Here is a 13,902-nt window from a genome sequence, read left to right on the forward strand (position 1 = left end):
TCTCTGAGTGGTTATGTTAGACCATATCCATTGTTTTTGTTGTTTGTTTTGTTTTGTTTTTAAGTCATTCCGCAAATGGTTACTGAGCCCCTGCTGTGTGCCAGGCACTGTTCTCAGCCACATGAAGCCCATTCCCTCATGGGATTTTCATTCTGTTGGGATTGATGGAGAGCAAACAAATAACAAGCTAACATAACATAACCTCAGATAATGATTTTAGGAAAATAAAGCTTGATAAGGGAGTATGTATGCTTGTCTGAATAGTGGGGTCAGGGAAGGCCTCTCTGAAGAGAGTTTAGAGCCAAGACCTGAGTTAAAGCCCAGGAACGGCTCTGAGATTATTTCGGGAGTAGTGTTCCAGGCTGAGGAAATAGTAAGTGCAAAGGTTCTGAGTCATTAGTAGGCCTGGGACCCTCACAAAAGGCCATGGGCCTGGAGGAGGGGGAAGAAGGGCAAGAGAAGGTGGGCTTGTGGGTCTAAGGTGAGATACGATAAGAGCAGAGGCCTGACCTCAGCTGACCTATAGGTTGCGCTTTTAGGTTTAAAGACTTCATTGGTTAGCCTACTCGGAGATTTTCCAATCACAAGAGGTTTCTGCTTGGTTTACTTTGTAAAAGGTCAGATATTGCCCCCAAACTGAACAGTGACTGGAGACTGAGGGGAAAAGAGAAGAGGGGAAAGAAAAAAGGGGCTGGAGAAGAGAAGAAGCAGCAGAGGCTTGAAGGAGACAGGGGCACACACAGCCCGGCCCTTCCTTATTGCTTCAAGGAGAGCTAGAGATGAGAAGACAGGAGAGCAAGGCTTGGTGGCCAGTGGGACAGGAGAGGGCAGAAGGCCACACAGTGGGGTCCCCACAGCTGGTGGAGCTGTGATGAAGCAGTGGTGAGCTTGCTGTGTGACCTCAGACTGTAGGAACAGGCAGAGGGCAGTTGCATTATAAAGTGTCCCTGAGGTTGACAACATATGGCTGAAAAAGAACAAGCACAGGAAAATGTTGATGGATCAGTATAATATTTATCTATATAACTGATTGCAAAGGCCAGAAAAGGCAGCAAACTGTAGACTGGCTTGTGCCAGGTACTTGGCTAAATTAGAACCCTCATTGTGCTTTATATTGTGAATTCTTAATGTAAATCTCTGAGGGTTTCTTGGTCTTTAGCTCAAGTATTAATCAAAAAGACTTTGCTAACCAAGTCTTACATACTTTTCAGAAAGGTGGCTATGGTATTTCAAATTAAGACAGTATTAGGTTAGACACAGGAAGAGGATCTTATGATATCCTTTCAGAGATTATTTCTGAGTATAAACCATCTCCTTCTCAGGTTCACAGTTTGTTATTGAGAAGATTCTGTGCTGGCAGTTGCTAATCAGTCAGAGCCAGGTTTAAGCAAAACAAGGAAAAGTTGACTTTCATGGGCTAAGGACACCAGATCTTAAAAATGAGCCTTATCATGATTGGAACTTTCATCACCATTTAGCATTCATCACACATTTACTTGTACCTACCCAGTGCAAGTGATCACATGGCTAGATGGGGACAATGTTTTCCTGCCTGGTTTTATTATTTTTCTATACCTTTTGGTAAAAGAGTAATTAGAGAAATATAGCTTTCCCTAAAGACAGCAAAACCCCTCTATAGCTAGCTCCTTACAAGGTATTATGTGAAAATATGTGTTGCTACGTGAGGAGTTTCATTAAAATACTGGACAGGGGAAGTTTAATTAAATTATTTGCTGTTTTCTGGGTATTTTAGTCCTGGTAAAGATGCTATTTTATATATTGTTTGAATCTTGAGTTTTCTTGAAAGTTAAAAAGTAAGTTAAGTTTGGAGAAAATTACAGCCTGGTGTCATGTCTGCTGAGTTGTTCTTTTCTTTTCTTATGATAAACATTCAGGCTTTGAAAGAAAATCTCTTTCTAAAACACCCTGGCAGTTTTTTTCCAAAATGAAAAACAGGTTTATAGTTTTTGCTGGTTATAAAATTTTTCATGCTCATTATACAATTTTGAATAACATAAATAAGAAAAAAAGAAATTTACTGTAAAAAAGTTCAAATTCTGCAATCCCCTGATCAACATTGTTAAAGTTTTCGGTAAACATGCTCTCAGTGCATGCTCTTGCTTGTGTGTGCTCTCTTGTTCTTCCCCTCTCCCCCACCCCAATTTTACATGAGTAGTCATTATACATGTTCTAACACTGTATTTTTCACTTAACATGACTGGGACGTTTTTCCACATCAGTAAGTAAAGACTTACATAACACTCAAGTGGTCAAGTGGCTGTATCGTGTTCCACTGGACTCATTTAACACATTCTCTACCACACATTCTTCAAGTTGTGGATTTCAGGCCTTCTCACTCTACCAGCAGACTGTGTGCCTGGGATACACAGGGACCCATAGAAGGACCTGTGGTTCTTGGGTAAGTGATACAGCAGATGTGACAGCATTTGAGGCTGCTGACAAGGCAGGGCAGTGGAGAGTGGAAAGATTTTCTTCAGATTAGTACAGCCCCTTGGGATAGGGCTGTTCAGCCTTTGCTGCGTTAATTTTACAGAAAGACCACCCTTTTAACCTGTGCAGGAGGAGTTCATCCCACTTGCAAGGTCGCTGTGGTGTCCTCTAGGTCCTCTTTTGGATTTAGTAGCCATTCAGTTCTGTGACTTGTGCCATATTTCTCCTTTTTTTTTTTTTTTTTTTTTTGTTGTTGTTGTTAAAAAAATATTTCCAGGTATGCTGCCTGCATCCCCTCCATCATCTGATAATATTAGACTTACTTAGGTAAGCTGGGTGGGGAGCCTAACTGCCTGGGTTTGGTCCTGTCAGGGATCTAACCTCTCTGACCAGCCCTTCTTCTCACTGGCAGTCAGGATAGTACCCAGCTGTTAGGGTTGGGGAGGTTTAATGAATTACTGTATACAAAGCTCTTTTGTAAGATGTTATAATTACTGATAATAATTAGTTGTTGTAAGAAGGCTCTGCCAGCCCCCATTGCCACCTTTTTTCTGCTTCTTTAGTTGCTGGGATCAGAGGAGAGGCGGTTACCATTTAGATCCTGCCATCAAAAATGGATCAGTACCGTGGCAGCACTTTTTCCATTTTATTTTTATCTCCAGCTCTTTTCCCAGTGAGTGGTTTTGACTAATACAGGCCAGCCCCAACTCAGATCCAGAAAAGTAGAAGCAAGTGTACCTTAAAATGTGCATAAACACATTTGATTTGAGCATCGTATTTCATTGATCTATACAGTATTTTTATTATCCTGGTACTTGATACCTATTAAAAACAAAGCTCTAGAATCTTGCATTTGAGAAATGTTAAGTAAAAAATTTAAAAATTGGCTCTACTTATAAAAACTTTTAACACTAGGTATTTGGAGTATATCTTTATACAAAATTACTTTTCACATGGACCATCAGTCTTGGATAACAGAAGTGTTAACATCTTGTAATTTCTAAGAATATTACTTTCTATATCCGGTTTACTTTCTGTAAGTATAAGGAGATGAAAATAATGCATCTTAGGAAATGAAGTGGGATGAATACAATTTCTATAAACTCCTCAATTGACACTGGTATTTGTTTCCTGTTCTTCTGTCAGATATTGTTTCAGCTGTGTATTTACAAGGATGTTTTTGGTTGCAGGTGACAGAAATGTCAAATATAAACTTAAAGAACGAGGATTTTTTTTTTTCTTTATGAAGGAAGAGGTTCCAGGCAGTTAATTAATTAATTCAGTTAAGTGACACTGTTAACAGTGGAGGCTCTTTGTGCCTCTGCTCAGTGTGGTGGGGTTGTCCTCAGGCCAGCTTGTCTCTTGGTAGCAGGGTCCCGCAGCAATTGCAAGCATCACCCCCAGAGAAGGATACCCTGGGTGGGCTTTACTTCCTCACCTGCATAAGCACCTGGTCATATACCTGCCTTGGCACAGTGCTGCACCTGCGGCAGGGACTAAAATGTGCTTGGCTGGTGACAGGGAAAGGAGTCCCTGCCTTCACTCTGCTTAGCAGGGGCCGCTGTTGACAGAAAATTTGTATCCACAGGCAGCCTCTGCTCTTTGGATCTATTTTTTTCTGCTTTCCTCTTTTAATGGAGTAAGGATGTCTTACACTTTGGGGCAGCTATTCAAAAGCTTGCCAGCTCTTCCCCAACGCCATTTCCACAACAATGTTGTATAACAAGCCTCCTCCAGACTCAGTGGCTTACCGGATCCTTTCACTAATAAGCATCTACTTTTCTTCCTCCAGAGCCTGGGGTTGGCTGGGCGGTTCAGCTGCAGACTGCGGGGTGGGTCCGGGTCTGCTCCAGAAGCTTCCTCCTTTCCAGGGGACCTGCAGCTACTTGGGGCTTCCCAGCCCTGGCCAAACCACCTTCTAACAACCTGTTAGTTGGAACATATTGGGAGGCCAGCCCTGAATCAGCGGGGATGCAGTTATGGCATTTTTACAATGCAAGAAGTAAAGAGGGCAGCGACTTCGGCAGTTGTTAAGACGGGAAATCACCCAGAACATTATTAGCCTTTAGGGAACAGTTGCCTCACTAATGGCCTTCATCTTTGTCAGGGTTTTCCATCCCACCTCTCAGGAGTTTATTTGCACTTTCTTATTTTCCTCCTTCTCACTGAGCCTTTCTAAGTGACCGTCTTAAGTGGTCAGGTTTGCCTTGTTCTTTACATATCCCTTTTCTAGTCACCAGCCGGTGATGGTAATCATCTTGTCTTCAGGGCCATCATCCAGGGAATTGGAGTAAATTAGGAAAGGGCATTGTCTCCAGATACACACGGAAGTGTGGGCAGGGCTGGGAGGGCACTTTTAGCTCTGGGGTTGGCTACTGGGGAGAAGTTTCCTCTTAGCAGCACCCCCTTGGGGCTCTTGGGTGGGATGAGGAATCTTTTCCTGGTCCTTTAGCACTTCCCAGGGGTCTACTGCAAGCAGGTTTTGGGGAGGCTCTGTTGTGACCCTTCCAATTAAAAAGAATTGCTACTGAAAATGATTGTATGTGAAAGGAAATGGATGGATAACCCCACTGGTTTCAGGAGGTATGTTTTATTGGTAGTGCTTACTGCCCTTTTGGGGTCGACTGCCATTTAATAAGGGACAGTCTCATTGAGTCTGTAGGTTTCATGATTCATTGAATTTTATGGCTTTACAGGTGGGTGAAGCTGGGTTATTCTCACCTCGTGAGATGGCTTTTGCCAGGAGCTAAGTAATTAAAAAACAACTAACACTTATAGAAGGCTTTCTGACACTATTGAAAGTACTTTGCATATGCTAATTTTATCACCACCACAGCCTTGCCCTGTAGGAATCATCCTTAGCCCCTGTTTCAGGTGAGGAAATTGAGATAGAGAGAGTTTAAATAACTTGTCCAATTTCACCTGGCTTCTGGACTTGAACCCAGGCATTCTGGCTCCCCAGGTTTTGCTCTCAGCCTTTGCCCCTGCCTTTCAGCCAAACCGTTCAGGGCCATCATCCAGGGAATTGGAGTAAATTAGGAAATGGCATTGTCTCCAGATACACACAGAAGTGTGGGCAGGGCTGGAAGGGCACTTTTAGCTCTGGGGTAGGCTATTGGGGAGAAGTTTCCTTCTCTTAGCAGCACCCTCTTGGGGCTCTTGGGTGGGATGAGGAATCTTTTCCTGGTCCTTTAGCAAGTTATTGTCAGCAAGAGGGTTAACTGGACCCAGAGGTGGGAGAGTGGAGGTTTCGGTTTGGAATATAGAAGATTATTTTGCAGATGTAATGGAGAAATAATAGAAGCACTTTGTTAGTTGTTGGTTGGTGGTGAAGGAGAATGAGAAATTAAAGGAGGTTTCTAAAAAAAATCAGAAATGGCCCTAGTTCTGCCAGGCTGTCTGCCAGTTGCTCCTGTGTTTAATTTAAACATCCCTGCGTTTGGTGATTGTGGTAAGGCAGCGTGCGGGCATCTGTGCCAAACACACCAAAAATCATGAACTCTAAGGCAGGTTCCATGCTCAGCTCTGTGGTCCCAGGGCTTGTCATCCCTCCTTCTCCGTCTTTGACCCCAGGTGGCTTTATGTACTTTATGAGGCTGTGGGGAGATTTCCCTTCTTAGGGGAAACATGAGTTCCCATTTTCAGTGTTGCTCACTGCCCCCTTATGTCTTCTGCTCTTTTTCATCTGGCTTGCCTGCTGTTGCCCCACCCTGAGGTGATGACTCATCTTTTTTATATTCCTGACCTGATTTCTATTTTGATTTATTCCCATTTGTCTCTGTGACCTTTGTACAGTTCAGGTTTGGAGTTGGGAAGTTTTGGCCACTTCCCTGACTGGCTGCTGCCTTGGGCAGGTCAAATAAGCTCCGGAGCCTGAGACTTCTTTATCTGGATCACTCCTGTGAGGTGGATCACACCATCTAGCTCGCCAGGCTCTGGTGAGGGGCAAATAAAATAAATTTATGAAAGTGTTTTTTAAAGCATAAAGCATGACATAAATGCATGGCGTTATTCATCTTCCTAACCTCCCCAAATGGCATCCATTGCCTGCTTTGATGACCTGTGAAAGCTTGGATTGTGATGCCCTCTCTGCTACTGGTTTACTTGTATACCGTTGAGGGCTGTGTGTCCTGTTCTCTCTGAATATCCTAGCACCTGGCACAATGCCTGTTGGCATTGGTAGGGACTCAGTAAATGTTAGAATGAATGAGTGAAGAATGTCTGCCTAAAAGAAGCTTGTGGTCATTGTCTTTTGTGTGTGTGTGTGTGGTCCTTTTTTTTTTTTTTTTTATCTGAGCAATGCCTTTCGACTATATTGCTGCCTCTTGAAGTTAGCCTTGTTAAAAATCAGTCTCTTGAACCTTTCCTGTGTTCCTTTTTGCAGGATGCTAAATTCCAATGCCTTGTGTGGTTGCCTTCCCCAAGATCTATGCTTACTTTACAAATAGTCATATGATGAGTTGTTTTTTATTTAAGTGAGATAAATCCAGGAATTATCCTGGATTTTGAATCAGCTACTTGAAATATTTGAAATTTATTCTTTGTTTCTTCACTTAACGAATTTCTGTTGAGCACCTTTTATGTACTAGGCTCTGTTTGTAGGGCTCGGGATGCAGCACTGAACAAACAGATGAGATTTTTGCCCTTGTGAAGCTTACATTCTGGTGGTAGTACCAATTGATACAGAAATGAATGAATAATTGAGATAATTCCAACTCGTCTTGAGGCCTGTAGGGGGAAATAATGTGAAGAGGACCCTAGACAATGAGGAGTCCTCAGGTACATAAACTTGAGTATGCTACAGATGTGCTCTTGTTTTCATTGTGTATTCATTGCATGTCTAATTGTCTCATTGTCTTGCTTGTTCTTTAAGCCCAGCACCACCCATGTTTGGTCCACAAGGAAGGTGCTGTTGGTGGCTGAGGCAGAAGGTGGCTGTTACCCAGACTTTTGACCTCCTAAGAGTGTTTTGTGTAGTTGGGGGCTCCTCACAATGAACAAGGGCCCTCTTTGTTCAGGTTGCTGATGTTTGAGTGTCTCTCAGAGACCAAGGGACAGGTGGGGGAAGATAGGGACTTGTTGCCCACCCAGTTACCTCTTTGTGCCTTCTTGCTGCATCTTGTACCCACATCGTCAGTGCTAAGAATCTTGTTTGCTTTCTTATGGCGTTCTGTGTCCGAAGTCTCTTCATTGGTGAGCAGCCCATCATCTGTCCATTGCAGAGCCCATGAAGGTAGAAGGCAGGATGATGTGATAAAAACATGAAGAGCCACATATTGGGGTGCTTTTAGACTTATTTGAGGAGGTAGAGGAGAAGGAACCAGCTGTATAAAGATCTGGAAGTGTGGGCAACATATCGGAGAGGCCCCAAGTGGGGAACATGTTTGGCAAGTTCGGGGTAGAGTGTAGGGTGTGAAGGAGAAGAGAGTGGTGTGAAATGAAGTTGGTGTTGAAAAGGGGAAATCATTCAGGGGCTTGCAGGCCATGGTAAAGAGCTGGGATTTTACTTTATGTACAACTGGAGGCAGTTAGAGACTATCAAGTAGGAGAACGATCTGATTTGATTTCCATTATTAAACTTTCACATTGGCTGCATGTGGGGAATGGACTGTAAAGAGGAAGCATGGAAGCAGGGCCCAGGTGAGGGCTGATGGCCAAGTAGACCTGGAGGGGTTTTGGGGTGTGAGCAGCGACACAGGTGGGAACATCTCTTGGAGGTGCAACTGACAGGACAGAGCGATGTGTGGGGAGTGGGCAGTGAAGGTGCCAGAAGAATCCAGGATGACTTCTAGGTTTGGGCTTGAGCAGCTTGGTGGATGGTGGTGCCATTTATTGACATGGACAAGCTGAGGGAAGAACAGAATCTGAGGGTCAGAACAATGATTCCCTTTTGGTCATGTTAAATTTGAGAGGCCTTTTGGCCCCCCAAATGAGAAATCCATTGGCAGTAAGCTGTAAGAGCAGAGCTCCCAGGGGAGACACCAGGGTTGCTGATACAACTTGGGAGTCATGGCAGAGAGTTTAAACTTCTCTCTTGATAGCGCTAAGGAAATGAAGGAGTGTTAGGCCTTCTTTTCCTGTAGGTATATAATCTGATGGTTTACCAGCTGTTAGTTATTATCCTATTGCTGTATGTTGTAGGCTGTTTCTTTTATTCAATTCATTCAAGAAAATACTGACCTAGATATTGTGCTATATGCAGGGTACATGATGCTTGAGATAGACTGTGGGTGCTGTGAGGGCAGGTGGTATATCTAATGGAGGACACAAACCATTCAGTCAAGAACTTAGTAAGGTAGGCCATGTTCTGTGATGGGATGAATAGGGTGCTGGGAACCTAGAGCAGAGACACTGACCTCTCTGGGGTGCAGTGGGACTGCGTCTCCCATCAGTGAGGATGAGTAGGAGTCTGCTGGGTAAAGCAGGCTTCAGGCAGAGGAAACTGTGTTAGTGGTGGATGGGTTGGGAGTTCATATTGGAGTTAAAATGGACAAAACCCTTCCTCAGGGCTGGCAAATTCTGTAGCAGGCCCTCAGGGATCCTCTGGCAAGATGGTGTGGCTGATAAGAATGACGATACTCATGTGGGTCAGTGATAGTTTCATCATTGCCTGCTTTCACGCAGATAAATTTGTTAGTTACTAGGAATTTCCACTGCTCTGTGCTCAGTTTTAATTTGATGCTGTAAATACAATGTGAAATTGGCAGTGCGTATGATTTTATAAATACCCTTATGTGCATTATTTCAAAGAACCAGGGCAGGATTTTTGCATTAAAGGCCCCTATAGAGTTACCAAAAGGGAACAACTCTTTAGATTCATCAGCATTATTGGTAACTTTATAGAATTTGAACATAAAAATAGGTACGGTCACGTATTTTCACAGTATTAGGACTCCCAAAGCAATTGCTACCACCCTGCTACAGATTGAGTAGCAAAATATTTTGTGTGTGTGTGTGTTATGTAATCCTTGTAGAATTTTCAGGAAGTGGTTTTTAATTTTCCTCGGGTTACTAGTGTATCCTTCAAAAGCACTAAAACCTTTGTCAGAACGCTATGGCACAAACAACCTTGTTATGAGAAAAAGGTACAAAGGTGTGTTGACCCTGGGTAACTATTTTGAGCAGCCTTGTGAGGTTTTGCTCAGGATGCACCTGGAAGAAGTGGCTGTGGCTGCGAAGTCCCCTATGTGACCTGCTGATCTACCTGCAGCCCTGGTTTTAGCCAAATCATCTGGTCCAACAGGAAGAAACACTGCTCAAGGCAATGCTAGGAACACACGGCAGGCCCCACCAGGTCCCAGCAGGAGCAGGGACAGGTCACCTAGAAGCTGGAGGAAAGGCAGCGTGCATGGGCACAGATGGAGGGAGGGGCACGTGGTGGGGGTCTTGTGGCAGTTCTCTTGCACGGTTGCTCTTTTCATGCAGAGACAGTGTGGGCAGGGAGGTGGGAGAGGTTGCTGCATGGAGGACCTCCACCTGGCAAAGTTGTTTTTCAGATGGACAAACCCATCTTTCTTCATGTTCTATGCCAAGAGCCATCTTCTCCATGAACTCCCACATCCCCACCCCTTAACAGGAAGTCATCTTGTGTCTCCCCAGACTCCGTTTCCCCCTGACCTCCTTTTCTAACTGGTCTTCAAGCTTTGTGCACCCATCAGCTGGGATCTCCTTGCATGGGAACCATTTTCATCTTCAGCCTCAGGCTCTTGAAGAGGCCTTCGCATGGACTGAATAACTTCATCAATCAGAACTCTCTTAGTTGCTGTAGAATAAACTGATGGAAATTACTGTTTTGTTTTGCCTTGTCTTATAAGGGGGGTAAAGCTAAGTTTTACTTTCTTTCATTTCTGAAAAGGTGGTTTGGGAATTCTGATTATTGTGTAAGTGTATTGTCATAAATGGAAACTTTTTCTTTTCAGATAATGTGGATGCAAGTGATCTTAAGCAGTTTTTTGAGACCAACTATTCTCAGATATATTTCATCTTCTATGAAAATTTTATAACACTGGAAAATAGTTTGAAATTAAAAGGTAAGTTTTCTACAAAGTTTTTTTGTTTTGTTTTTTTGTTAGTTTGTTTTCTAATCAGATTAAAACATTCAGGAAGTTTTAGAAGTTGTATGTGCTTCTCCCTCCTTTTATAAAATGTAGCTGTTCAACACTGTTTCAGTTTGTGTAGCATAACACATCATGTAACAAACCACCCCCAATCTGAGTACCTTAAAACAACAACCATCCCTTTCGCTTATGATTCCCTGGGTCAGCCAGGCATTTCTTCTGGTTTGGGCTGGCTCATGCCTCTGTGGTCAGCTGGTGGGTGGACTTGTCCAGCAGTTGCCAAGCTGTTGGTGAGGGCACCTTGGTTCTCCTTCAGATGGGCTCTTTCACATGGTGACCTCAGAGTTCCAAGTTCAGTCAGCGCATGCAGCTTTTCAAGCTTCTGCTTGCCTCCTGTTTACCAATCTTCCCTTGGCCAAAGCAAGTCACATGGCCTAGCCCAGATTTAAGGGGTGGAGAACTTAGACATCTCTAAATGGGTGGGGGAAATTATAGCTATTTTTGTAATTTATCATAAAGAGTCATAATAAAGAACCAATAAAAACAGGGTGAGATTTTGAAGTTTCTTGTTTTTAGTACAATCTGTGTTTCCATTGGAGTGCAGGGAAGAAAGTGTACCAGGAAAAAAAAAGGAATAAAGGAAAATATTTACTAGGAATGATGAAATCAATATGTGATAACTTCAACCTTCCAGGTATTTGTGATAACTTCAGGCTTCTACCTTGCAGTTGTTGGCTGTATCTTCAAAATACAGTGTGTGCAGAATTCAGTCTGTTCTCATTCCCTATACTGATAACTCTGAAGTCCCTATTATCCTCTCCTGGATAATGTCAGTAGCCTCAGAAATGGTCTCCTTGCTTCCATACTTGCTCTCCCATCCTCTCCCAAGTTTCTTTTCAAAAGAGTGTTATGGTTAGAAAACACGGTTCTGAATAGTCAGGTCTGCCTGATCTAGCATCACCAGAGGTCTCTTTGCTTTGGAGAGAAGGTGAGTTTATTGAAGATGCATCAACAAGGAGCTGGAGGAAAAAAAAAAACTTTCCAAGACCAGTTCAGAGTGAGAAGAGTAGTTTTGGCTTTTATAACCCTAAAAAAGAAATGGCCAGAATCCAGAAGAAGGAGAAGGGGGAAAAGTATATGCATATATATATATGTATTCATATATATACATGAAAGCTATTTGGTCAAATTCTCCTGTTACCTTGAAGTCCTCCCCTGTTTTTCAAGAAGCTATGTCTTATTGGCCCATATAGTGGTATCCCTTGTGTCCTCCTGCAAGCAATGCTGCGAAAGTTCCTGGGAACAGAGAATTAAGTCTTTTGTTGTTGTTGAGATTAAAGCTATAGCAAGTTATTTTAACACAGGCTTTTTATGCTTAGACTAACTCAAGGCTGCTTGAGTGAGGTAATCTTAATAAAGTTTTTTTTTTTCTTTTTTTCTTTTGGCCATTGAAGACTACACTAAGCATTTCTTAGCTAAGAATTATATTGAGTATTTTCTACTTATCCAGCACAGCTGAATGATGCATTAAAATGAGAGATTATGACTCTCTCCTGCTTCAAACCCTCAAATGGCTTCCCATTCCCAGTCATTACAGAGGTCTCAGGCCCCTCCTGATCTGCCACCTTTTGCTTCACCCACTTTCCAGCCTCAGCCGTTATAGCTCTTCCCCCTCACTTCACTCCAGCCGCAAGGGTCTTCTTGTTTCTTGACCATGGCAGGTATACTCAGCCACAGGGGCTTTGCACTGTCCAGTCCCTCTGGCTAGAACATTCTTCCCCAGATTTGCATATGGCTTGCTTCTTTATATCTTCTAGATCTTCCCTCAGATGTCACCTCATCAGCAAGGCCTTCCCTGACTTCTCTCTTCAAAATTGCATACCACCTCTTTTTGAGATTCCTCATCTGCCTTCCCTCTTATTTTTCTCACTTATTCATTTATTGAATGCTTCCTCTTGCCTGGATGTAAGCTTTCTCAGGGCAGAGATTGTCTGTTTTCTTCATTCCTGTTTCCCCAGGGTCTAGAGTAAGCCTTGACATGTAGTGGAGTCATTAGTATTTGTTGAATGAATGAATGAAGCCTACTTCATAGAGCTGTGGGCAATCAGTTAGCTCTCGAGTCCACAGTTATGGCTTGCTGCCTGTTTTTTAAGTAAAATTTCCATGGACACAGCCATACCATTCGTTTAGGAATTGTCTGTGGCTGCTTTTGCACCATACCAGCAGAGTTGAGGGTTACAAGAGAGGTCGTAAAGCCTGAAATATTTACTGTCTGTCCCTTTCAGAAAAAGTTTGCCAGGCCCTGAGTTAGATAACTTATGCCAAGCCCTTAGCTCAGTGCCTGGCACACAGTAAGTGCAGATGAATGGCACCTGCTGCTGCAGTTGTTGTTGCTACTGTTATTATCAAATGGATGGTGCGCAGTTGCCTAAAGGGATATATTACTTTTTATAATTGCTACCTGCTCAATGCCTCTTCAGAGTACAGAGCAAAAGCTTTGTTTTTGCTCTGCATTCTGCCATAATTTGAGCTGACAGGTGACTAATTGAGAAATAAATAAATTACCTGCCATGAGTTGGATAACAACTTGGGAGACATGGAAGGTGCATTTAAACAGCTAGCAAGAGGCAGCTTTTGCACGTGGACCCAGCGGTCAGGCTCACTTGTCTGTCTGCATCCCTGTAAAGAGGTTGCTGTCTTTATGTGTGTGTGTGTGTATGTGTGTGTGTGTGTGTGTGTGTGTATCATATATACTCTTCAAAGTTGGAATAATTTTGAGTATGGCTTTTGATCTAAGAAGCTTTAAGTCTTCCCTGTGCTCCATATTGCCTCTTGGTATTTTTTGAACAAATTAATGTATGTTGAGGTTTAAATGTTTTCAGATGCTTTTAACATAGTTTATAATGTCTTCAGTTTTAAACATTGGACTGATAACTTTTTTTTTAATATTCCAGGGAATAATAAATCACAAAGGGAGGAGCTGGACTCCATCCTCTTTCTTTTTGAAGTAAGTTTTAATGACTTTATTTAGCTTTTAAGATGCATGTTGAAAATACGGTATTTTAGATCTTTAATTTCACTTAAGAACAAATAAAATAGCTACTGATGGTCATGTTTCCTGCCTCCCTGCTTCTCTCTCTACCTTGTTCTCTTCCTTCCTTCTTTCTGCTTTTAGAAATAGTGCTGCAAAGAATGTTCTTGTGATAGATTGACAAACACTTTGGAGTATTTTTCCTGAATGGGCACCTAGATGTGAAATTATTAGATAGAAAAGTGTGCACATTTTAAATCCTGATAGGTATCATCAGATTGCTCTCCTAGAAGGTCATATAAACTTACATGTAAACTTATATGTATATCTTACGTAAATTGCCTGGACTATAACCAATACCGG

At 42.6% G+C, this 13,902-nt stretch overlaps 1 protein-coding gene across 4 annotated transcripts in view; it reads left to right on the forward strand.

The window, feature by feature from the left end:
* The window catches only part of RALGAPA2 (Ral GTPase activating protein catalytic subunit alpha 2), a 323,126-nt gene that overhangs the window by 12,404 nt on the left and 296,820 nt on the right, over window positions 1-13,902 (forward strand). For all 4 annotated transcript variants that reach the window (XM_037811966.1, XM_037811965.1, XM_037811963.1 and 1 more), the window contains exons 2-3: window positions 10,371-10,481; window positions 13,463-13,515. In XM_037811966.1, the coding sequence (XP_037667894.1) occupies window positions 10,371-10,481; window positions 13,463-13,515 (164 nt within the window). The remainder of the gene's footprint in view (window positions 1-10,370; window positions 10,482-13,462; window positions 13,516-13,902) is intronic.

This window comes from Choloepus didactylus, chromosome 19, assembly GCF_015220235.1.
Source record: "Choloepus didactylus isolate mChoDid1 chromosome 19, mChoDid1.pri, whole genome shotgun sequence".
Taxonomy (NCBI): Eukaryota; Metazoa; Chordata; class Mammalia; order Pilosa; family Megalonychidae; genus Choloepus; species Choloepus didactylus.